This window comes from Dipodomys ordii, unplaced genomic scaffold (genome assembly GCF_000151885.1).
Source record: "Dipodomys ordii isolate 6190 unplaced genomic scaffold, Dord_2.0 Scaffold42, whole genome shotgun sequence".
Lineage (NCBI taxonomy): Eukaryota > Metazoa > Chordata > Mammalia > Rodentia > Heteromyidae > Dipodomys > Dipodomys ordii.
In genome coordinates this window covers 4,150,917-4,176,498 of record NW_012267258.1, presented here as the reverse complement: position 1 = coordinate 4,176,498, position 25,582 = coordinate 4,150,917, and the positions used below count along the sequence as shown (strand labels likewise).

At 50.9% G+C, this 25,582-nt stretch overlaps 1 protein-coding gene across 4 annotated transcripts in view; it reads right to left on the bottom strand.

Annotated features, from left to right (window-relative positions):
• Hdac7 (histone deacetylase 7) overlaps nt 1–23,231 on the bottom strand; it is a 47,343-nt gene extending 24,112 nt beyond the window's left edge. For all 4 annotated transcript variants that reach the window (XM_013018802.1, XM_013018804.1, XM_013018805.1 and 1 more), the window contains exons 1-2: nt 23,088–23,231; nt 4,407–4,457 (exon numbers count right to left, since the gene is read on the bottom strand). In XM_013018802.1, the coding sequence (XP_012874256.1) occupies nt 4,407–4,457; nt 23,088–23,106 (70 nt within the window). In that variant the 5' untranslated portion in view covers nt 23,107–23,231. The remainder of the gene's footprint in view (nt 1–4,406; nt 4,458–23,087) is intronic.
• Nucleotides 23,232–25,582: the final 2,351 nt, after the last annotated feature.

The following is a 25,582-nucleotide window of genomic DNA, read 5'->3' as shown; positions in this document are numbered from 1 at the left end:
TAATCCTGGCCGTAGTCCTGCAAGTAGGTTCCCAGTGTTTCTATTTTACCTGTGAGAAAGGAGGTCGCTCAATTGTCAGATGTATTCCCTGCATGGCTAGTGGCTCCAACCCAGCCAGCTGCCTGACTACTCAGAGTCCTACCTTTCCCTTAAATATACTCCTCCCCAGGCCTGGGGCTGAGGACTACGGAGCAGTAGCATCCAATCTATGTTGGTACATTCCAGGTTCCACCCTGCCCTCCCCCCCTTACTCCACCCCCTCAGAATGAGATGAGCCAGGCTCAAAGGCAAGTGATCAGACAGGCAAATAAACTCACGCTGTTCAACCTCCAGCCTCAATCCCAGGCTCAGTCCCATTCAGGCCTGAGATCTAAAAATGATTCTTTAAACTCACAGCCTGCTTTGGCTGGCCACCCCTGGGCCTGTAGAATTTTGTTCCTGGGGGGCAAGGATCCTCAGTTCATCAGAATCCAGGTGCTCATGTAGCCTGCTCCCAGCTCCCCTCCCAGCCAGCTCTGGTCCTGGCCTGGGTGAGTCCAGCAGGCTCAGCTGTCTCCTCCAGTGTCCACTGCACCCACGCCAGAAGCACCCTGCCAAGATCGTGGGTGCAGGAGCTATTTATAGCTCACCATCAGACCAGGGGATATGCCAGTACAGCCAGCTGGCCAAGCTGAGCTGAGCAGTCAGGGATTCTGAGATGCCCAAGGGTGAGAGTTGGCGGGGGGGGGGGGGGGGGGGGGGGGGGGGGGGGGGGAAGAAGAGGAGATTATCCTTCAGAAAAGGAAGAGAGAAGGTAAGAAGCTGTTTCCCACAAAAGGAGACACAGTGGGGAAAAGCTCCCAGACAGGCCTCCTTGAGGCCTCTCTCAATGGATCAGCTATTGTTATCCTCTGGGTCTGAGGCTGAGGGTGACTGGAAAGGCATCCTGGCAGAATACCAGTCAGGAAGTCAGGAAATGTAGCCTCCAGGCCCAATGCAATCACTACCAATCATAAGCTTAACATCTGTAGCACATGTGCGCGGGAGAGACTACAAAACCCTTTCACCTCATCATCCCTACTTGCCCTACGAGGTGGTCGTTATTATCCCATTATCCCAAATGAGGACACAAAAGCTCAAAGGTGAAAGGTCAGAGTGAGCGTGGGTTCCAAGCCCACTGAAGCCTTTGCTCCGTTTTTTCCTATCAACCTTAGGAGATCACCTCCCTGGAAAGGGATTTCTTCCCTGAGCAAAAGAGGTGGGACTTTGTGATAGGTTGATGCTAAGGAGCATCATTTCAACACTGACTGTAGGATGAATACCAAGCCGGGTACTGCCTATAATCCTAGCTACTCAGAAAGCTGAGATGTGAGGTTCATAGTTTAAAGCCAGCCTGGGCAAAAAAAAAAAAAAGCCCAAGAGACTCTTATTTCTGATTAACTACCAACAAGGCCAGACATGGAGCTGTAGTTCAAGTGGCAGAGTGCTAGCCCTGAACATAAAAGCTCAGGAACAGTGCCCAGGACCTGAGTTCAAACCCTAGGACACACACACACACACACACACAAACACACGAATAGCAAGCCCTCAATGTCAAGGGACCTGGGGGAGGGATGGTTGTCCACCTACATGCAACCCACAGGGATACCCTGCATGGCCTTCATGCCCTTGTACTTCATATAAGTGACCACTCAAGCATTCTGGTCAAGTCTGGGCCTTGGATACCCACACACTCCTGGCCCATGAAAAGCCTCTGTCTTCCCTAGTACCAGCTTCCTTCGGCCATTTCCCAGATGATATATATAGTGGAACATAAAGTGAGCCACCAGATCTACAGCTAGCAGCTTCAGCCACACGCAGAGTGGGAACTGTTCCTCATCAGTGAATCCATTCCTTACTCTCATGTCTGGAGCCATAGGGATAAAAGAAGAGGTTCTGCCAGAACTCCCAGGAATGCCTATCAAAGTGATTTGGCATTTGTAGATGGGGGAGAGGAGGTGGTATACTCCACCATCTGGTGGTAACTTGAGTTCCCTCGACCTGGTCTCCTACATCTGAACACAAACCACACCACAACCATCAGTCTCCTCTCCCCTAGCATAGGCCCAGGTACCTTTTGTCCTTTGAGCTTTGGCTCACCAATGAACCCTGCCCTTGTCTCTACCATACTACTTTTCCAAGTTCTACTCATTGCTCAAAGCCTGGCTGGACCTAGGCCAGCACCCAATATCCCTTTCTTGTGGACTTCACATTCCAAGGCATGATAAGTATTTTGTGTGAAGAAGTACCACACCTGCTGGGTGCTGGTGGCTCAAGCCTGTAATCTTAGCTACTCAGGAGTTGGAGATCTGAGGATCACAGTTCAAAGCCAGCCTGGCACAAAAGGCCATGAGACTCTTATCTCCAATTAACCACCAGAAAACTGGAAGTGGCCCTGTAGCTCAAGTGGTAGAGTGCTTGCCTTGAACTGAAGAGCTCAGGGATAGCACCCAGGCCCAGAGTTCAAGCCCCATGACCAGCACTAAACCCAGCCAAGACAAAAAAAAAAAAAAAAGTACCACACCTGGACATGCCAACAATGTCTCCATAGGCAGGGACTTAGTTTGTCCATTGTTCATTGTCTCCAGACCTAGAATACCACCTAGCACATGACAGACACTCAACAAACTTAGGATCAATGAATAAATCTCCATAACCCTCGTAAATTGTCTATAAAAGTGTCCTAACACAGAAAATGATTTCTTGAATGCTGAAAACACTCATCAGTCAGGTCCCTCTCATTTAGGCTTGGTCACATACTGCATCATACCGGTTTTTCTTTTGTTGGAGTGTCCTGACTTTCTAATATGTTCTGTCTCTCCAACTTTTGGACAGCTGACTGCAAAAGAGACACCTGGCCTTCCATTTCTCCCTCAAATGTGGAATCTCTAGGCCAGCAGGCTAGGTATCTTGTACTCAGCAGCAATCAATGGAGCATTGGATGGAATCAAGAAAGGAGAAAGCCAAAAAAGAAAAAGAAAGAAAGAAAAAGAAAGGAGAAAGCCAGGTATCAGTAGTTCATACCTATAATCCTAGCTACTCAGGAGGTTGAGATCTGAGGATTGTGACTCAAATCCAGCCTGGGTAGAAAAATCCATGGGACTCTTATCTCCAACTAACCACTAAAAAGCTAGAAAGTGGAATTGGGTGCTGATGGCATACATCTGTAATCCTAGCTATTCAGAAGGCTGAGATCTGAGGATCGAAGTCAGCCTGGGCAAGAAAGTCTGTGATACTCTTGTTTCCAATGAATCACCAAAAAAAAGCAGTGGGGAGCTGGAGCTTGAGTGGTTGAATGCTAGCCTTGAGCAAAAGAAGCTCAGAGACAGCACCCAAGCCCTGAGTTCAAGCCCCAGGACCAGGACTAGCACCAAAAAAAAAGGGGGGGGGGTTAAGTGGAGCTGTGGCTCAAGTGGTAGAGTAATAACCTTGAGCACAAAGCTCAAGCAACAATGCCTAGCCCCTGAGTTCAAGCCCTAGGACCAGTAAAAAAGAAAAGAAAAAGAAAAAATAAGAAAGAAAGAAAGAAAGGAAGGAAGGAAGGAAGAAAGAAAGAAAGGAAGGAAGGAAGGAAAAAGAAAGGAGAAGTCCTTCAATCTAGACCCAGACTTAGTCTGGTATCAGGTTGTAACCTAAACAGTAGCAGTGCTTTCTACCAGAGCTGCAAGACATCTTCCCACCCTGTGGGATGACTATAAGAATTGAATGGAGACTGGGTGTCAGTGGCTCATGCCTAGGTACTAAGGAGGCTGAGGTCTGAGGATCATGGCAGCCCAGGCAGGAAAGGCCATGAGACTCGTCTCCAATTAACCACCAGGAAGCCAGAAAGGGCATTGAGGCTCAAGTGGTACAGCGCTAGCCTTGAGCACAAAGAGACTTAGAGTCAGTGCCTAGGCCCTGAGTTCAAGCCCCAGGACCAGACCAAAAAGAAAGGAAAAAAGAAAGGAATCAGACTGATCCAAACCAAGAACACTCATCAGACACTGGCTTGATGTCTGATATGGATAGGGGTCTGAGCATAAATACTAGCATCTTCTTTTCTGTCCTGTTTGACTAAACCCAGCCAAGACAAAAAAAAAAAAAAATCATGCTAGCTTTCCTTCTTCGGTGGTGCTTTCTAGAATTGGGATTGCCCTGGATCCAAAGGTGTCTCTCTTATTCCCCTCTCCCCAGGAAGCCCAAGGACCTGTCCTCTCCTGGAACCATAATAACCTCTCATCTCTGGTCCTGCCAGTTCACTGTTTCTCTAACCCCTAACCCTTCAGAACTGCCCTTTCCTGTGTTCTTCCATCCCTCATACTCTGCCCTTCCATTCACGCCCCCCCAGCCTACAACCCCCTCTCCCCCCGCCTCCCCGCACTGTGGTCAGCCTCCGGCTTGACTCTTACCTGTGCCAAGGGGACTAAGACAGTGGGCACGTGGGCTCAATTGGGTCCCATCTGTGGAGAGAAGAGAGGTCGAGTAAAGGGACTGCAGAGATAGGGCAGGAAAGTGGTCAGGGAGGAGAGAGGCTCACCAGGCAGGCTCCCTACCACTCCATGCTGGCTGAGAGGAACCCCCAGCTCCCTTTTCCTTGGCCAACTACTGAGTGACTCAGGTCCTGGACAAAGAACCTAAGGAGGCCCCAGCTCACCCACCACTGCCCTCAGCCCTCCCTGATGTGGTCAGATACAATCTTCCTTGGGCAGCCAAACCAGGCTGCGATAGCCTGAAGGGAAAGAAGCAGGTGGGGAGGGGAGGTGGGGCCAGAAGTGAGAGCCCAAGGCTGGGGAGGCCAGGAGGGAGCTGGGGAGAGCAGGCTTGGAGAAGGGTGAGAAAGAAAAGAGCAGAAAGGAATGGAGAAATTTCTAATGAGGAAGGGCTGGGTCACAGCCTGGAGGTCAGGCTAGATCTGGTAGGAACTGTAAAGTGGCCAGGAGATTGGGGGCCCGAGGACCCCATGATTAGAACCCCCTTGCTTCCAACTCCTCCTTATGTGTCCTGCTGTCTCTAGTAGCCCAAGAGAAGAAACCCACTCCGCCTCAGGACTCTTCCTCTGATAACCTGAGCTAAAAACAAATCTTCCCTTTTAAAAAACAGCCACCTTTCTCTGCTTCCTAAACATAAAACTCTGGCTGGCGCTCATCACATTCCACTCAGAACCCACTGAACTTCAGTATGGCCTCAGGCTGGTCATCCACAGCAAGGCCTGGGGTGAGGGTAGGGAGTGTGCGTGTTGGGGGCGGGGAGAGATAGCAAGGAGCACTAGGAGTTAAGTCTTGAGGCCACCTGTCCACAGAGGACACATCCTGCCATCCCAAATCAGAGCCAAAGCACAGGAGGCCAGGAAGAAGCTGGAGGGCCACCTGGAGGGGACATGTCATTTAGTGGACACACAGGGAGTCCTCGGGACACACCTGGGGACAGAAGGCATCATTTCTAAAGGACAAGCAGCAGACACTGTTCTGTAACCTTGTGCTTCAGGACCCTGAAGCTGTTTCTCTTCCAAAAGCTCAGGAAAGAGAAATTTCTATAAACAGGCCCCACATCAAGAGGGCTTAGTTGCAAGCACTGGGGGACAGCCCCCTGTTCCACCACTGATGGTTTCTAAACACTAGTACCCCAAGCTTCAGTTGGTGAAATTCAGTAGAGACAAGTCTGTCCATTCTGCTCATAATCCAAGGTCAGCCCCCAGTGGATCCTCACATGACCCCTCCCGACCACTAGTCTCCTCACTTCCGGTGCTTCTGTCTGTGACCACCTCAACACCAAATCAGTCACAGTCTCCGTGACATCCTTTGTCAGTCAACCCCATCTGACACTGCACATGGCAGACCCTGTAAACCAAACACAAGATATGGCAAGATCTGTGAGCCCCAAGAACCCTCAACACCAGAGGAGGATTCCCCTTCCTCGGGATGCTGTAACCCTGCTTGTCTTATGATTGCTTCTTTCTTCAGTGGGACCAGGTCCCCCAAAAAGAAGTTTCTGGAGCTGGTTCCAGATGCACTCCCAGTGACCGTGTCATGCCTCTATTCCTCTGCCTCCTGGGAATTCTCTCCCACCTCCTCTCAGTCCCTGCCCAAGGGTTGGTCAACAGCGTTCATGCTTGGGAACACAGCCAGGGCCTTTATGCCTGGCTCTTCTGGTAACCACAGAGTCTGGACACCATGAACCCTCTGGAGAGGAGGAACTTTAATGACTCTGAACTCTATGGTAATTTGTTATCAGGTCCCAAAGGGATGTGTAGTGGTGATGATCTGGGTCTAACCTGTTCAGATGTACACATACGCGCGTGTGTGTATATGTCCACGAAGATGCTACTTCCAAAAGTACTTCCTATAAAAACTTGGCTTCTCCTCCTTCCCCTGGATGTGTGCTGAGGATGGTGGAGTTGAGAAGAGCCCAAAGCAGTCAGAGACTTGGGAACAGCTTTCTTTGTACTTCCCAGGTAAAAGGAAGCAGAAAGGTATTTATTTATTTCCTGGCACCCAGTCAATGGCTGAACGGAAACAGTGGCCATGTTGCATGCATGTGGGGACACCTCTTCTCATCAACCCTCCCTTCCCCTCCCCCGTGTCTTTCAGAGAGCTGGTAACCACTAATTTAGGGTTAAACCTAAATACAATGAATAGCACATGGACCCCAAGGAACTGAGAATACTGTCCAAGGCTGGAAACCTTCTCCACACAGCTCTCCCTCTCTCTCTCTCTCTTTTTGCAAGACTGGGAAAACTCTCCTTGGAATCCTGGTTGTCTGTATTTCTACCTACTTTAGAAGCAACTCCAAAGACTTCAGAAGTAACTTATTCAAGTCATCTTCCTAAACCACAGCAATTAATTTCACCCAGAACCAAAGGCCTTGGGAAACCTGCCCCATGGTTTCACCTCAAGCCCATAAAAACCAAAAGGCTAGTTACAAACACCACACCTCCAGCTCTGAGCCCCCAGGCCAAGCCAGGTTCCAATGCCCCTCCATGATTGCCTCAGGCCCCAGCTTGGGTCTTATCTGCCCAACAGGTGTGGGTCCCCCTCCCCCAGAAGGGGACTGGAAATCCGAGTCCTGCAGGCTGCTTGCTGTTCTGGTGTCTGCAGGCTGTGTGTTGGGGGAAAAGGCTTGCCAGGAGCTCTGCCATCCAGACTCTCCTAAGACCCTGGATGTCTTATAGTGGCTGTTCCCACTCCCTGCTTTCTTGACAACTACCTAGAAAGGAAGTCACAGGAAAGCCAGGCCCCATTTGCAGGGAGGGGAGGGAGAATCAAGAGACCAGGGTCTCAGGTTCAAGGCTGACCCCCTTCATGTCCTGGGTTTCAGCATCTGATCCTCAACCTCTCTGACTCAAGTGGGACAACGCTTGACTTCCCTGGCAAAGGCGACATGGCCCCAAGGAGATGGAAGAATAAGCAAGCAAACGGGTAAAGGAATGTTGTGGTCACCAGGCCTCGAAGGCCTGTGAAGGCTGAGCATTAAGAAACAGATCTCCTTCCAGATGTTGAGGTTACACCTGGAAGAGTGTGTGAAGATGATAAGGGCTGATAGGGCATGAGGGCTCATTCAGACCAACGCTCACACTTGGCAGAGGAAGAAAGAGAAGAGAAGGTACTCAGTCACCAGACACCCAGCAAGCTAGAGGTGCAGCCAGACCAGGCCAAGCACTGGATCCCGAGTCCTGCCACAGAAGCCACGGAGCTGGGGTCTGACAGGTTATAAAACAAACACTCTTCCTCAAAAATAACTAAATAACGTGCTGGGAATGTAGCTTAGTGGTAGAGTGCTTGCCTAGCATGCATGAAGCCCTGGGTTCGATTCCTCAGTTCCACATAAACAGAAAAAACCAGAAGTGGTACTGTGGCTCAAGTGGTAGAGTGCTAGCCTTGAGCATAGAGAGGCTCAGGGACAGAGTCCAGGCTCTGAGTTCAAGCCCTAGGACTGGTCAAAAAGAAAATAAATAAAAAATAACTAACAAAAGAGGATCTGGAGGTGAGGGTCAAGTGGTAGAGTGTCTGCCTTAGCAAGTTTAAAGCCCTGAGATCCATCCCCCATACACCTTAAAAGGGGGAAAATTCAAAGAGCCCCTAAAAGTAGAAGAGAAAATGTAAATTTCTCACTACCTTTTTTAACTTCTGTCCCTCTTCTCAGAAATTCTCTATAGTGTCATCTTCTTGCTCAAGACTTATCCAGAATGCAGCGGGGTTGACGGTGGTCTAGAATCTCCTGACACCTGAAGTGAAGCTGATCACCAGCAGTGAGGGAAGCTCTCACAAAGGGTTTGCAACTTCTGATCCAGGCTTTGTGGTCAGGCAGGGAGAATCAGAAACACCAACTTGGTCAAGCCTCAGCTGGTCTTACCTACAATAGAAACCTGAGTATCTGCTAGAGCTGGGTGTTCTCAGCTCACACCTGTAACCCTAGCTCCTCAGGAGGCTGAGATCTGAAGATTTCAGTTCAAAGTCAGCCCCAGCAGAAAAGCCTGTGAGACTCTTATTTCCAATGAATCAGCAAAAAGCCAGAAGTGAAGGTGTGGCTCAAGTGGTAGAGCACCACCCTTGAGTGAAAAAACTACAATGGGACAGTGGCCAGGCCCTGAGTTCAAGCCATGTGAAGGTGCGTGCATGTGCGCATGTGTGTGTATGCACACACACACACACACACACACACACACACACATCTATTGGAAGAGGATGACCAGCTGGGGTCAGCCATGTCCCATGCCTAATATGAAGGACCCAGCACCTGGAGGTTCTTCTTTACCCTTCATAGCTGGTGATCACTGCCATCTGCTTGCTGAACTTGAAGCCTCCCTTTGGCATTAGCAGGTCAGTGTCTGCTCCTCCACCACAGAGGAATGAACCTCCAGCCCCATTTCTTCTCGGCCACCTCTGCCAAACCACAGCATCACCCTTTTCCTTCATTTGCTAAATGCCCTTCCTTTGCTAACTTACCCAATCCTCCTGACCACCCCATGCAGAGGTTACTGTTTTATCCCCATTATACAGACAAGTAGACTGAGACCTGTAGCATTAAGGAATTGTCTGAGATCATATGACACAGTTTGGCTCCAGAATCCACACCTGACACAGCTCCTCTACTCTCCCTGTCCCTGCCCTTGCTGGCTAACATAGATGGCAAAGCTTTGAAACCAGCAGCAACTCTCAGCTCTGTGCAAGCAGAAAAGTCCATAAAGACAGCCCCCCAGGGTCACTTACAGAAACTGTTAGCTTAGTTAATTAAAAAAAAAAGTATAGACAGGCACTGGTGGCTCATGCCTATAATCCTAGCTACTCAGGAGGCTGAGATCTGAGGATCACAGTTCAAAGCCAGCTCAGGCAGGAAAGTCCAAAAGCCTCTTATTTCCAATTAAGAGTCAAAAAAATCTGGAAGTAGAGAGGTGGCTCAAAAGTGGTAGAGTGCTAGCTTTGAGCACAAAAGTGCAGAAACAGCACACCAAGGCCCTGAGTTCAAGCCCCAGGACTGGCACGCATGCACATGGGCACACACACACAAACCAAGCATGCACTGAGGCTTTGTGCTGGGCATGGAGCTGTCCACAAGCCAGGGTCTCAGAGGAAGAGGAGGAGCTCCATTTCCCTGTAGTACCCTGCCCCAGTCAGACCTTTCACTAGAGGTCAACTCCCTGGCCAACCCTCTAGCATCCTCAAACACACCGGGCAAGGTTCTCCTGGAGGCAGAGTGGCCAGCTGCCAGTAAAGACAGAGACTCAGAGGTCTTGCCTGTGGATTGGAGGCCCCCTGCAGCCTCAGCAGCTGGGCAGCAAGAGAGCAGAAGGCTGGAAATGCCCTCCTGCCTCTACAGTAAATATGCCCCTTTCCCTGCCACCTCTGGCCTGCTGGGGCCCTGTGGCAGCTATTTTTAACTCCTGACACCTGGGTATTTTGTAGCCACAGGATGTCAGGTTTGGAGTCTCTTTCTGGGAATCCCACATACGGCTGTTGTAAACATCCCCTACGCAGTGGAGGCCTGAGTTGGAGCCAGTACCCCCCCCCAACACACACACACACACACACACACACGTATACACACACACTTCTGCCTTTTGAGATGACTCAAACAGGAAGTAGGCGTAACCAGGGCAACCAGTGGTGGCTCCCTGGGGGAGGTGGGAAAGCATCCCCTACCCCAGATCTTCTGCTGTAGACTTCAGGATGGAAAGCTGGCTGGACCCTGGATGCATGCCCTGGGCTATTTATTCTTGATTACACGTGGCTAAGGTTCATGGGCCAAAGAGAGAGCTTGGCTGTCATCTAGCAAAGAAAAACAGGGATTCTGCAGGCTTTACCACCTCTTGGGGCCTCTCTGGCCACCCCTCGGCCGCTGTGGAGGGAGGGCAAAGCTACTTCCTCTGGAGGCAGCCTGGCATGCCTGTATCCACTTCCTACCCCCAAGGCCTCTCTTACAACTAACTCAGTTCAGTTCTTCACCTTCCTGACCACCCAGGGAATTCCTCCGCAGTCCCGACTGCCTTCAGATTTGTAACCACTCACATTCACTCTCAACTCCTCTGTTCCAGTACCTCTGATCGCTCAGATAGGAAATTCACCATGAAGCCTAACCACGATCTTTCCTATCATAAGGAAAACACCCTGAGCAGGGCAAGATTTGAAAACCCAAATCTTGAGAATAACTATTTTAGGCTACGAGCATCTGCTGCCCTCTCTTCTCTTTCTCCAGCCTTCTAGCACCCCACTTCGACCAGCAGCTCCCCCTTAAACAGACAGTGAGAGTCAGTCTTTCTCAAGTGCTTGCCCCAACAGGAAGCAGTCCCGCCCAGGGAGACTGGGGCTGCTCCTTCTCCCCTTGGAGTTGTCACATGCATTCCCCATGCTCTCCTGATTGGGCCTCTTCTTCCAGGCTCCACCTCCCTGGGTACCCCACTCCCAACTTGCCTGGGTCCAAGCTGCTTGTAGGCCTGAAGATGTACCTTTTTTGGCTCCTCTAGCCTGTGCCAGCAAAGGCTTCTCAGCCCATTCCCAAGAATGCAAGGGAAACTTCTAAACTATATCACAAACTATAAAGTTATTCTAAGTATTAGTTAATGATATTAGTAAAGGACCTAGAAGCATATGTTAATGCAGGTAGTATGCTGACTATGGCACTGTTTCCATAGAACCATCTCACAACATCCTCATAGTAGCCTGATTGGGTAGATGCTATTACCTCCATTGTACAAAACAGGAAACTGAGGATTAGATTAACAAATTGCAGCTGGGTACCTATTGCAGCTTATGACTGTAATCTAGTTACTCAGGAGGCTGAGATACAAGGAGCACAGTTCAAAGCCAGCCTGGGCAGGAAAGAAAGACTCTTATCTTCAATTAACCAGCAAAAGGCCAGAGGTGGAGCTAAGGCTTAACCAGTAGATGTCCAGCCTTGATCTAGAGGCTCTGAGTACAACATAAATAAAATAAAGTTGCAGAGGGCTGGCAGGGTAGGTCCATAGTACAACACTTGTCTGACATACATGAGCCACTGGGTTCCATTCCTAGTACTGCAAAAATAATATAACGATAATTTTTAATAGAAATTTCTGGGCACACTGACTCATACCTGTAATCCTAGCTACTCAAGAGGCTGAGATCTGAGGACTGTGGTTCGAAGCCAGCCCAGGCAGAAAAATGAGACCCTTATCTCTAATTAAGCACACAAAACATATATAAATAAATTAAATTAAAGCCAGAAGTGGAGCTTTGGCTCAAGTGGTAGAGAACTAGACTTGAAAAATAAAATAAAAGCTCAGAGTGAGCACTCAGGTCCTGAGTTCAAGCCCAGGACCAGTGTACAAGTGCATGCACACGTGCACACACACACACACACTGACAAACACATACACACACAAACACACAACAGAAAAGTCCGTAGATCACAGGGACAGATGGACCTCTGGAACTTGTAACCAGTGTGTTGGCAGGAACAGCTAGCTCAGCTAGTAGTAGGTAGAGAGGTGAGGCCACCAGGAGCCACGAGAGACAGGGCAGTCCGAGGATGTGACTCCCAGAATCAGTGTCCCCCCACAAGGCCTACTGTGTTCCCGCCAATACATATCAACAATAGCAAAAATAAAAACAGAGTTCGTCGTCTCTGCCTGTGTCCCTCACATGCCTTTTGTCACTGGGAGACCTCCATTCTTCCCCTCTCCTCTTACATTTTCTGGGCTTCTTCAATGTGCATTTTCCATTGTGTTGTGTTTCCTGTACGCTGCCTCCAGCAGGGTAGAACTAAACTGCAGACCTCCCAGGGCTGCCTTAGAAGAGGCCCTTGCTGAGTGAGGACTCTGGAAACTGTCAGGCCCTGTAGAAAATTGGAGTTGCATAACCAGAACAAATCACTGGTCCAAGTGGTATTCAGGAATGAATTTCCTAGGAAAGAGATGGCCTCTCCTTCTCTCCCAAGCATCACCCCGGTGCGGGCCTTGTACAGGTAGGAGTGGAGACATCTACCAGGGCAAAGGGAAGTAAGTCCCTCCCTTCAGAGCAGGCTCTTGGGGGCTACAAATGCAGTCAGACAGCCACTGGTTACCCCTGGCAGAGGCTACTGTTCCCTGGCCTGGGGGGTGGGAGGGAATATCCTCAGTACAAACCAATCAAACTGGCATCTGGATATGAGTCTTTGAATAGCAACAAGCTAGGAATGCTGGCACTCTCTGAGACACCACATGAATATTAATATAAATACTCCCAGAGGTCCCCAATCCATCCTGCCTTACCCCTTTTGCTTTTTATTTTTGGCAGATGGCAGTTTATTGGACGGCTTCTCTAGGTGACTTGATTCCCTTCCATAGCCAGCACTACCGCCTTTACACCTAAGTCAACAGATTCTTCCAGATCACAAATTAGCCAGGATACTAACACAGCCTTCATGGAATTCCACAGGGTCAACATGGAATTCAACATGGCCCAGCATACTGATTTAAACAAAGCAACTGTAAGGACAATTTCTGGCCAATCAGGGACTGGAAGAGATAAACGTTTTCTACCTTTAAAGGTAGAGACCACTGAGTCGGGGGGGGGGGGGAGCGTAAGTGTAGTGTAATCTCATTTTGGTTAAACTTAAAGAAAAAAAAGGTTGTGCGCCAGAAGCCTATACTTATAATCATAGCCACCCAGGAGGCTGAGGACCTCAATTCAAAAGCCAGTCTGGGCAAGAAATTCCGTGAGACTTATCTTCAATTAACTACCAGAAAACTGGAAGTGGCACTGTGGCTCAAGTGGTAGAGCGCCAGCCTTGAATGCAAAAGCTCAGGGGCAGCACACAGGCCCTAAGTTCAAGCCCCATGACCAGGAAAGAAATTAAAACAAACAAACAAAAAAACAAAAACAGCAAGTGAAGAGGTGCCCCTAGCAGTGATCTCTCTGACTGCAGTCAGTCTTCCTTCCCTCCCTTCTTCCCTCCTTCCCTCCCTCTTTGCCTTCCTTCCTCCCTCTCTTTCTCTCTTTCTTGGGCCTGGGTGCTGTCCCTGAGCTTTTTCACTCAAGGCTGGCGCTCGATCACTAGAGCTGCAGCTCCACTTCTGGCTTTTTGGTAATTAATTAGCAATAAGTCTCATGGACTTTCCTGCCTGGGTTGGCTTTGAACCCCAAGCTTCATGTCTCATAAGTAGCTAGGATTATAGGCATCAGCCACCAGCACCTGGCTTTGCTTTATTTATTTAAAACACACACACACACACACACACACACACTTTCTGCTAATCTGGTTCTCTCCTGCATCCAAAGTGCCTCTGCTCTGAGGTAGCATACACCTGCACAACTGTACACACATAGATGGTGCCGCTCATGGGGGTAAAGTCAAGATGTCACAGAAGGTTCTCATGAAAGCTAGGTATGGGCTTTCATGGCCCCCCACATGTTCTTGGACCCCAGAATCTCTGAGGGTGCATGTTATCTACAACCCAGACTCCTCTGCCTCTACTGAATCAGGCTGAGGGCCTAGCCCAGGCTAGGCATAAAGTCAGGCCTTACTTAATGAATGCCTGTGGGCTGAATAATGATCTCTTCCTGAAAGCAATGCCTCATGTCTCTTCCAGGGCCTCTGTGCTGGGAATACACACCGCTGACATCACTGACCAGCCCACCCCTCCTCAGCTTCTCCATCCTGTCAAAAGCTGCCAGGGAGGGGCTAAAGAAAAGGTCACAGAACAGATGCTGGCAAGGTATCCCACATCTGGGCCATGGAAGCAGCCTGTCCCAGCCCCTCCCAGGGCTGGCAGGGCAATCCTTCCCCGGAGCCAGTAGGCTTCGAGCCCTGGGGTCCCCCCTCACCCTGCCATACTGGGGAGGGAGTGAACAAGAGAAGCAGGGGTCCACCCTGTGCCTTCTGGCTATAGACTCGTGCTGTTCCCAGTCTTCATGGGTGGAGGAATCCGGAGCAGGGAATTTGGCCTGGTTTTTCCTGTGAACTGGGGCTGGGCCCAGTTTCTGTTCCTCATGTCTCCAACATTCTCTCTCCCTGACCTTCAAAAGTATGAACAATAACACCAATAATAAGGATGAGTATTCAGTGTGTACTCTCCTACCAGGCGTGGAGATAACTTTACTCTCGTTATCTCCCAAAGTGACTTCAGAGCAACGTCAAGAGATTGGAACTGTAATTGTTCTCTCTTTCTAGATAGAAAAAGGAAACTGAGGCCCAAGGACACATTTTAGCTGTTTGCAAAAGTCTCTCGGTCCCTCTGTCTCAATCTGTCTCAGTCTGTCTCTCTCTCTCTCTCTTTCTCTGGTGCAGGGACTTGATCTCAGAACCTCATATCCTGACGACTTTTTCACTCAAGGATGGTGCTCTACTACTTACTTGAGCCATATCTCCCCTTCCGGTTTCTTGCTAGTTACCTGGAGATAAGAGTCTCACAGACTTTTCTGCCAGGACTGGGTTTGAACCCTGATTCTCAGATCCCAGCCTCCTGAGTAGCTAGGATTACAGGTATGAGCCACCAAGCTCCAGATCTCTTTCTCTTATAGGAAGGGCCTCCTGCCAGGTTTTGCAAATGAGCAGTGTGGGTGTCGGAGGCGAGATGTCACATCTGTGAGGTGTTTTAAGATCCACGGCGTGTTTACACCCCAAAATGAGAAAACAAAAAGGAAATTTTAAAAAAAGAAAAGCCCTAGAAAAGATTGCACAAGGCTTCCTAGCCAGACAGCTGGGACTCAAACCTAGGTCTTCCATCTCATCGCATAACCTCGTGCTGGCCTAACACTCAGGCCCAGGGGCCTGGAAGAGACAGTCATACCACCTTTCATTCTGGATCCCTGGGGTCCCAGCCCTGCGCAGCCCCAGGCTGTGGGATGGGTGGGCTGACCCTACTTAGTGGCAGCACCAGCACTCCACGGTGACTCACTCACTGCCTGGACCCAGGGGAAGCACAGCCCTGCTGGCGGCTTGCCCCGCCTCCAGCACTCCGCCTCCACATTTGCTAACCGAAACCCCGGCTGCTGCTATTTTTAACCCTCCAGCTCCCCTCTAGCCTGGGGCTCCCCCTTCACCCCTACCCCATCCCCAGCACTAACCTGGTGCCACCCGTCTGTCATTCTGAGAGCAGTCTATATAACCTGAACGGCTGGGAAGGCACAGCGGATGCCCCAGACATGCAAGTTTGTTGGGGGGGGGGGGGGGGTAACGCAAAACAAGACGGTTACAAACCAATCTCCGAATTTCCCCACCTCGGATTCTTTCCAAACCTGTACCTCTTGGCCCACCCTGCCCCACTCAGCCATCCTGCAGGGTAGGGGTGAAAGAAGGGGGGTGCTGGGGAGAAGGGATCAGGATTACCTAGACCAGAGAAATCCTACTGGAGTGGAGCTGGGTTGAGGGGGCATTCATCAGGGAGCTGAATGCAATCCCTGCTTGTGGGGCTAGTCCTATAAACCTAGATTTCTTTTTTCTTTTCTGGTTCTGGTCCTGGAGCTTGAACTCAGGGCATGAGCACTGTCCCTTGGCTTTTGCATTTAAGGCTGGTGCTCTACCACTTAAGCCACAGTTCTGCTTCTGGCTTCTTGCAAGTTACTTGGAGATACGAGACAAACTTTTCTGCCCTGGCTGGCTTCCATGCTTGATCCTCAGATCCCATCCTCTTGAGTAGCAAGAATTACAGGCATGAGCTATCAGACACCCTGGCATAGGCCTAATGTTTCTAACCATCATCCTTTCCCATTCTTTCAGACACCTTGTAGAGACACCTGGAGACAGGGTAGAGGCAATGAGGGTAGCCCTTCTGGAAAAGTTTGCTGCTCAAGCAGGCAAGGTGATCCAGAGTCCAGAGGACACAAGGCCCAAGGGAACCCCTGGCAGGGGGCAAGGGGAGGGAGGAAACTGACCTCCTTACTTCCTTGGAGGATCCTCGAATCTTCTGATCTCTAAGGGAAGCCACACACCTTCCTGTGTTGGGCCCAGAGAAAGTTGCCAGGGAGGGGAGGGTAAGGTGAGAATCTGAAGGGCAGGAATGTTAAATGCAAACTACAGATACCCCTGTGAGCCCCTTGACAGAGGGTGAGGGGCGGGGCTGCAGGTGGACCTAAGGGGGCTTTTCCTTCCAATCGATGTTGAGCAGGTGGCTAAGCCAAACGCTCTGCCCTCTGATCTCAAAGATGTATCCAGTCTGGGGAACAGACGCCAAAACCCAGGAGCAGCAGCTCTATAGAGCCCAGTGAAAGAGCTATCTGAGCCCAGGTCTTCTCCATGCCCTTGCCCATCCTGGGCCCTGCAGCTTTGATCTTCACTTGAGCTCTCTTCACTCTGGCCACCCAACCTAGCTCTTGAATCTGGGTTCTCCCAAAGCCCAGATCCTCTGTGAAGCTTTGACCCCTCATCTTCCTGGTGATCCCTGATCCAGGAAAATAAATCCCAATGGTCATGGAGCTAACCAGGCTAGACCCTAAAGGGAGGGTTTGGCACAAGAGTTGTCCTGGCCAGAAGATGGGAGGGAATAAGATAAGAGGAATGTAAAAGCAAGACGGGTCAGGAATGGGTGGTGCTTGGGAGCGCTGGGAAGAGATGCTGTCTCCTTTCCAAAATTCAGTATGACAACCAGGCACCTAAGCAATGCATTAACCTGAATTCTGGCCCCGGCCGGCTTCCCCTGCCTCTTTCCTCCCTCTCCGGGGCTGTTTGAGGATAGGAGATTGTGCCTGGCAACCCAGATCTAATCCTCAGCCAATGCTCTCAATCCAAATCTCTCACCTGGATCCAGATTGCTCCCGTGCCTGGCTCAGTAGGCGCTTTGGGCTTATTTCCAGTCCAGGGAGGTGAGAGAAAGTGCCAATGTCACCTTCTTAGACAGTTCTCCCATAGTCACCCGGCCTAAGGAAGTCCCACCTTATTTGTGTTGTTGTTATTACTGTACGGGGTTCATTTCCTTTGTAGGTCTTATCACAATGCATTACCAGGCAACACAGACTCATTCCTTTACTTGCTTACTTGTTCCTGTTTGTCTCCTCCACAAGAGTAGAAGTTTCTTGAGGTCAGAGGTGCCTGTGTGTTCACTGTGCATCTGTGCCCATATCTGGCACACAGCAAGGTTCAGCAAGCATCTAATGAATGGGTGATCTGCTGAATGGATGACTTAGTAAATGAAGTTCCCTACCTGTCAACATGGACCTTTGAGGACTGGTATGCAACCATCTCAAAATTTCCTCTCATGAGGAGAAGAAGGTCATTATAAGAACAAGGTGCCGGGGCTGGGAAGGTGGCTCAGTGGTAGAGCGCTTGCCTTGTATGCTTGAGGCCCTGGGTTCAATTCCTCAGCACCACATAAGCACAAAGAAAAAAGCCGGAAGTGGTGTGTGGCTCCAGTGGTAGAGCACTAGCCTTGAGCTGAAGAGCTGAGGGACAGCACCCAGGCCCAGAGTTCAGGCTCCACGACCGGACTCAAAAAAAAAAAGAACAAGGTGCCTAGCTCCAGTGGCTCATGCTACTGAGGAAGCTGAGATCTGAAGATCAAGCCAGCCTGGACAGAAAAATCCATGAGACTGTTTCTTGCCATCACCTAACCACCAAAATGCCGTAAGTAAAGATTTGGCTCAAGTGGTAGAGTGCCAGCCTTAAGGTAAAAAGTTAAGGGAGAAAGCCCAGGCACTGAGTTCAATCCTCAGTATTGGCACCAAATAAAATAATAAATACAAGTAATAAAGTCAAGAAAATTGGGACCCCAGAGGAAGTCAGGCCTCTGTCTGACATGTATACCAGTCTCATCTGGTTCTCTTCATCACACTGAGTACGGATGTGTGGCATAGGCACCCACAGGATGCTCTGGTGAGCTTGAAATGCAGGATAGATTTTGGAGGGCTTGGGTCTTGGTTCTTCCTCTTGCCAGTCCTAGGGCTTGAACTCAGGGCCTGGGAGCTGTCCCTGAGCTTCTTTGGCTCAAAGCTAGCACTCTACCACTTGAGCCACAGTGCCACTTCTGACTTTTTTTTTGAATAGTTTATTGAAGATAAAAAGTTTTACAACTTTTCTGTCCAGTCTGGCTTTGAACTGCAATCCTCAGATCTTAGCCTCCTGAGCAGCTAGGATTACAGGCATGAGCCATCAGTCATCATAATCTGGACTACATGTTAAAATCCAGAGTCCTGCCATGTGCCCAGAGCTCATACTTGAAATCCTAACTACTCAGGAGGCTGAGATCTGAGGGGCATGGTTTAAAAAACCTAGGAAAAATACCCTCATTTCCAATTAACTAGTAAAATGCTGCAGTGGAGGCGTGGCTCAAGTTGCAGAGCACCAGTCTTGAGCAAAATAGCTAAGCAAGAAACCAAAGCCCTAAGTTCAAGTACCACACACACACACACACACACACACACACACATTAAGACTCCTGGAACTCCATACTACAGCTTCTGACAGGTAATCCAGAAAAGGGCCTAATGATTTTTAAATACATTCCCCACTGACTCTGAATCAAATGATCTAAGGACTGACACTTAAGAACCATGGATGACATAGTGTTTTGCAAGCCAACATCTGGACTTCTATTTTTTTTTAAAGCCATTGCTAGTCAGGCACCAGTGGCTCATACCTCAACTCCTAGCTATTCAGGAGGCTGAGATCTGAGAGTCAGAATTCAAACCCAGTCCAAGCAGAGAACTTTGTGAGACTCTATCTCCAATTAACCACCAAAAAGCTAAAAGTAGAGCTATGACTCAACTGATAGAGAGCCAGCCAGCCTTGAGCAAAAAAACTCAGGGACTGTGTCCAGGCCCTGAGTTTAAACCATAGTACTGGCATGCACACACATGCGCGCACACATACACACACACACACACACACACACACGAAATGATGTTGGGAAAGACAGAGAAGGATGGAAGAGATGACATTGATCAAGATACATTTACTTGTAAACTGTTATATTGAACTGAAACCTCTTTGCCCAACTACTTAATAAAAAAACCATTGCTACACAGGTATACAACCCTTCAAAACCTGTCCATACACTCCACACAGAGCCATCCACTGCAGCTGACACGCATCTGTATTATATGTGGTCATGCTCAGAAAACACCCAACAAGGAGCCACCACATGGAGGACAGATTGCCAGGGAACCACCACCCAGATACAACACAGCTTAGTGCAAACATACAGACCGCCCCCTCCCCCAACACATCCAGGGCCCACACACACCTCACACAGAGAACACATGCAACAGACATTATCCTGAATTTACTTTGTCCCGGGAAATGGGCTGAAGAAAGCATTTCTTCCACCTCTGCCACCCTTACCTCTCTTCCCCTTGCCCCAGGCAACATAGTGCCCAATGTTTCATATGGCCAGAGGGGCACATAAGAAAGATGGGATGAGGGGAGCAGAGGCTGAGGTCAACAACTTAAACTCCAGCACCCCCCTCCCTCCTTCCATGCCTGGAAGATCCCAGAAGGCCTATACATAGCCCCCAGGTTAATACCCATTCAGGCCACTCACCTAGTTTCCCAGGCCCTGGTCCTGCAGAACCCAAAGGTTTAGGGGGTAGTGAGATCTAGGAATTCCTCTAAGGAAAGAGCTGTCTGTAGGGTAGGGCCTTCCTACTGCCCTAAGACCTAAGACCCCCCCAGGGATGGTTACCACAGAAACAAGGGAAAATATTATAAGGAAACACAATACCCGGCAGGATCACCTGCTGACCGAGTTTCCTGTGGTGTTGCCCACCCCCACCTCATGGCTCTCACAGCCTCCTTCTCCAGCCTCAGCCAGGGACTCCTGGCCATGCCTTCCTTCCTGCCTCCTCAGAGCAGGAGAAGCAAGCAGCCTCAAGGAGAAACACTCCCCAGTAGTCACAAATAACATCAGGGATTGCCCAGAGCTGACCCCCCCCAATCCCTACCAAGTCCCCCACCACAGGAAATCAAAGCTTCCTGCCCCAAAGGAAGTGCCCCATCTAGTGAACAAATCCAAAATACACAAACTCACAATCCCAGGAGCCTGAGACTCCAAGGGGACAGGCCCTACCCAAGCCCCAGGCCTGCCTCAAGCAACACCCGAATATACTCCACTGTGGGCCCCAACCACATCTGACTACGGATGGACCAGGACCAGGAGAATGGGCACTGGCAGGGGCAGAGGGCCTGTTGCATCCATTCCTTGGCTGAGTGACCCTGAGCCTTGCATAAGCTCATCTTCTCTAAGGACTCTGCCAACTTCAAAGCTACCAGCCCTCAAGAAAAGGCCAGGAGAAAGAGGACAAGGGGAAGATAGGGCTATGAAGACTTCTATTTGGTTACCCACATACCCACAGCAGTAAGAGGATCCTCAATCCTCATCCTATCCCACAAGAGCTTCTCACTTGCCCAAGGATTTTTATATTAGGATCCAGAAAGCTCTAAGTCTCTGGCCCAAAAGCCACCAAGTACTAAAGCTCTAAGGCAAGTTGAAGGGGACACATCGTAGCCCTCACACTGGACTCATCTCTTTGTGGCTAGTCCCTCCTCCTCTGTGCTTTGAGACATAAACTAGGAATTTTCTCCCCATTTTAGAGATGAAGAAACAGAGTCATAAAGTGGAGGCAACCAGCTAGAAATGCAACCTTCCCTGCCTCAGGATCCCAGGACAAGCTGCTGGTAGCTATGGAAACGATTATCCAATGGGTTGAGCTAAGGGCTCCACAGGCCATTGACATGTCCCTTCCCACCACCGCCCAGCCCCTCTCCAGGTGCAATACCAAGAGGCAACTCTGAGCTAGATTCTGCCCCTGGCTTGGCTAGACAGAGGGACTAAAGCCAGCTGACAAGTCTCAGTGGGTCCAGGATTTGATCCTGTCTTAGTTCACTTGGCGAACACAATGAAACTGCTGTATGCCTCAGTTTCCCTTTAGCAGTGACAGCAGAGAAGAAAATAACCTAATAGTTAAGGATGGGAGGGTGTAAGGAAATAGTGCAGGGAGGGAGGAGAGGAAGGTGCTGAGCAATTAGGAGTGAAGGCACAGGTTGCAGAAATTGGAGAAGAAGCTGGGTGCCAGTGGCTCACACCTGTAATCCTAGCTGCTCAGGAGGCTGAGATCTGGTTTGAAGCCAGCTTGGGAAGGAAAGTCTGTGAAACTCATTTCCAATTAACCAGCAAAAAGCTGTAAGTGGATCTGTGGCTCAAGTGGTAGAGTGCCAGTCTTGAGCAAAAAAGCTAGGGACAGCTTCTAGGCCCTGAGTTCAAGCCCTAGTAACCCCTGCCCTACCTCCCCCCAAAATGGAGAAGGACTTGGGAAGTAGTAAGAGGGTTGGCATGAGAAGGGAAATATGTCTGGCAACCTAACAGTCCCTCCCCTGGAGAGAAAGATGCCATCAGAGTGCCCCATTAGAGGGTAGGAACTTGAGTCATAGTCTTTGAGACCAATGGATAGTAGATTGGGGGAGGGGGAAGAGAACTTGAGGAAGGTCCCCACAGGTCCAGGTGCAAGTCTAAGAAACTGAATGATGGCTGAGTCCAGATGTTGAGTTCCCAAGGGGAGGGGTGGGGGGAAGACAGCCAGCTGAGGACCAGTGCTCCATTCTTATGCTAGAAACTGGCAGGCAGAGCTGGGCCTCCAGCAGATGTTGAATTCGGAGGGTGGGGAGGGCTGGTTAATAGCAAGACCGCCTGTGTCCAGATGCAGGAGGCTTTTGCTTATGCCAGACAGCCAGCAAGGACAAGGAATGAGGAGTGGCAACGGCTGGCTGAGGTCAAACCCAAACAGGCAGGCAGAAGGAGAGGGAAATGCGGGTGCCAGGACAGTGAGTGACTCTCAGGCCCTAGAGAGCTGGATCCAAACCTACAGGCCCTAGAAATGGGTCCTGGAAACCCAGTTTAGCTGCTAGATCGGTCCCCCCAGCAACACCATACCTGGGCCAGGGGTAAAAGGGTGTGTGTGGGAAGGGGGGGGTGCATATCCAGTTCCTCACCCTTCAATACCCCTCCTGAGGGCTGTGCCCGGTCCACATCTCACTCGGGCACAGGTGTCTGTTTACCCTGAAGGGTGGAATAGGGTAAAAGGGGGCGGGGTGGGGGGGCAATGCTAGGCACAATTTCCCAGCCCAGGACCCCTCCAGGACACGACGTTATCCCAATCCGCAGAATCTGAGGAGAACCCAGCTGAGCTCTACGAAATGGGGGCGCTGATGTCCAGCCTCACAACCCCTCAACTCAGTGGGTTCTGTCCTTTGCCCCGGCGCTTCCAAAACCTTCCGCCCGGCAGCACCGCCCTCTTCCCAGGCCACGGCGGCCGTCCCTGCCTCCCGGGTGCCCCCCCCCCGACTTGTCTTCGCTGGGTATAGTGTGGGGGGGGAGGTCGTGATGGAAAGCCCGACCCCAAGCACCGGCGGCCCGGGCCCTCCAACCGCCTCTCTACGGGGCCTGAGGCTGCCCCGGGGCAGGCGGATGTGGGCACCCCGAGAAAGGCCTGAGTCCTGCGGCCCCGGAACCAGCCCGAACTGGGAGCCTGCTAGAACCCCGCAGAGCCGGGCGCAGCGAGTACGATCGCGGGGTGCACCGCGGAATGGGGGCCCCCGCAGAGCCGGCGGGAACCCCCAGCCGGAGCCGGAGCCTGGGCGGGAGACGCTGGGCGCTGCGCGCAGGGCGGGGAGAGGCGGGGTGTTGGGGAGGAGGGGGGGCGCCCAGTACTCACCAGCGCCGGGGTTGTGCATCCAGGGGGCCAGGGCCCTCAGATCGGGGGGCTCATGGCAGGATAGGGGGACTGGGGGCGCCGGCCTCACATCCCCCCCCACTAGTCGCCGGAGGCTGCAGAGCGAGACTGAGACGACGAGAGGAAGGGAGGGGGCCGGGAGGGGGAGGGCCCTGGCAGCCCGGCCGGCCGGGTAGGATGACAATGGAAGGAAATGCTTTATCTGAGTCTGAGAGCGGGCCAAGGGGGAGGGGAGGGAGGGGGGCAGGCCCTCGCGGCCCGGGGACACTGCACACACACACCCCCCCCAGCCTTGCCGACGCTGCTGCGCACGGCCACCCCGGGTTGCACACCCCATGCGCCGCCGCCGGGGGGAGGCAGCGCTGAACCCGGAACGCAGGACCCCAAAGTCCCGGCCACTGCGCGCGCGGCGCGGCTGCCGCTCCGACCGGTGCACACAATTCCCGGAAACCCGGGTACCTGAGCGCACGCACCCTGCCCGACACCACGTCGGCGAGCGCGCATCCATGTTTACCCCGAGCCAGGCTCAGGGACACCCGACACTTTGCAAAAGGATCTCCTCGCACCCCCCCCCCCCCCCCCCCCCCCCCCCCCCCCCCCCCCCCCCCCCCCCCCCCCCCCCATACCTACATCCACAGAAGGGCCACAAGCAGATAACCGCATCTCGGGGACACTTCGTGGAGTCCCATGCGAGGAATCCCTGATGGACACACACACACACACACACACACACCACAGGAAAGTTCCAGGATCTGATTTGAATCACTGCCCAGCCCTCCCCCACTGGCACACACTCCCCCTCCCTCCCTCAGTCCTGCTGAGGGGACCAGGAGGGTGCAGCCTGTTCCTATTAAAAGAATAAAGGGGGGTGTGGGGGGGAGGGGGAGCAGTGTGGATTTTGAAAGTTTTCTTTTTTAAAAAAAGACATTTCTCAAGGGATTTCCTTCCCTTCTCTCTCTTCCTCTCTTCCATTCCTCATCACACACACACACACACACACACACACACACACACACACCCTTCTTTCCCCCCCCTCAGTCCCTATGAGTCAAACTTCAGCAATGTCAGTGTCCCCCAGTGCATTACAGCGGATCACAGAAATGTTCCAGTCTGTGAGTCGGAATGCAGCCGCCTCCAGCCCTCCCTCAGCTAATAAACTGCTCTCAGGGCCAGTTTCACACAGCAATGCCCCCTCCCCTGCCTTTCTCCCCACTCCCCTTTAGGCTGGAGAAAGGTCAGTTTCAGGGGTCAGGGGCTGAGAACCTCCCCATTGTGCTTCCTGGCTGACTCTGTCAGCCCTGTCCCCTCCAGCTATCTGCTGGGTCAGAAAACTCCTGAGAAGGGAAGAGGTGCCTGACCCAGGAATACTGGACTCCTCTGTAGTTCATGAGGTGCCACTACAAAAGCAAGGAGCTGCTTCCTTCTAACCTCATCCTATCCCTCCTCAATTCTAGGAACCAGACCCAGAGGCAGAATCCTGACATAGGAGTTCACAGTGGCTTACAAGGGCTTGGTCATGCTGAAGATAAACGTGTGCGCGCTCACATGCGCTCAGGTTCTGAGGTTTGAACTCAGAGCCTGAGGACTTGTCCCTTAGCTTCTTCCATGAAAGGCTAGCACTCTACCATTGAGTCACAGCTTCACTTCCAGCTTTTGGGTGGTAAAATGGAAATAAGTGTCTCATGGACTTTTCTGCCCAACGTTAGCTTTGAACTGCAATCCTCAGATCTCAGACTCCTGAGTAGCTAGGATGACAGGTGTGAGCCACCAGCATCCAGCTTCAAGATCAACTTGTGATCACAGATTTCTTACTCCGTCAGTCACAGTACCAGCTTCACTAACTCTTAACTACTTGTGATGATAGGTAGCTGACCTCCCATTGCCCTGACATTCACTTGGCAGGAGACTGGAAGCCCTCTGTACTTGTAAATTTTTACTCATAAACTTTTCTCACACTGGGTGCCAGTGCTCACGCCTATAATCCTAGCTATTCAGGAGGCTGTGATCTGAGGATCACAATTCAAAGCCATTGGGGTAGAAAAGTAAGACGCTTATCTCCAGTTAACCACCAAAATAGCTGAAAGTGGAGCTGTGCCTCAAGTGATAGAGCACTAGCCTTAAGGGAAAAAAAGCTCAGAGACAGCACTCAGGCCCTGAGTTCAAGTCCTAAGACTAGCACAAAATGTAATAATAGTTAAATACATAAATAAACTCTTCTCATATCCGCCATCAGATAATATGGCGCTCTCTTTCCCCCCCCACACACACACACCTGCCCCATAGTTTTGGTACTTACTGCCAGGATAGTAGCTGCTACTGTTAATTGTTACTACTATTATTAAAGCTGAACAAGGTTGTTAAGTTCTTCTCCATCATGGTCTGGTACTTTCTCACTCTCTTGCCTCTCATATTCCCTCCAAGATGAATGTTTTCCTCAGTCCCTTACTCGCTCCCTCAAGATTAGCATCCTGGGGCTG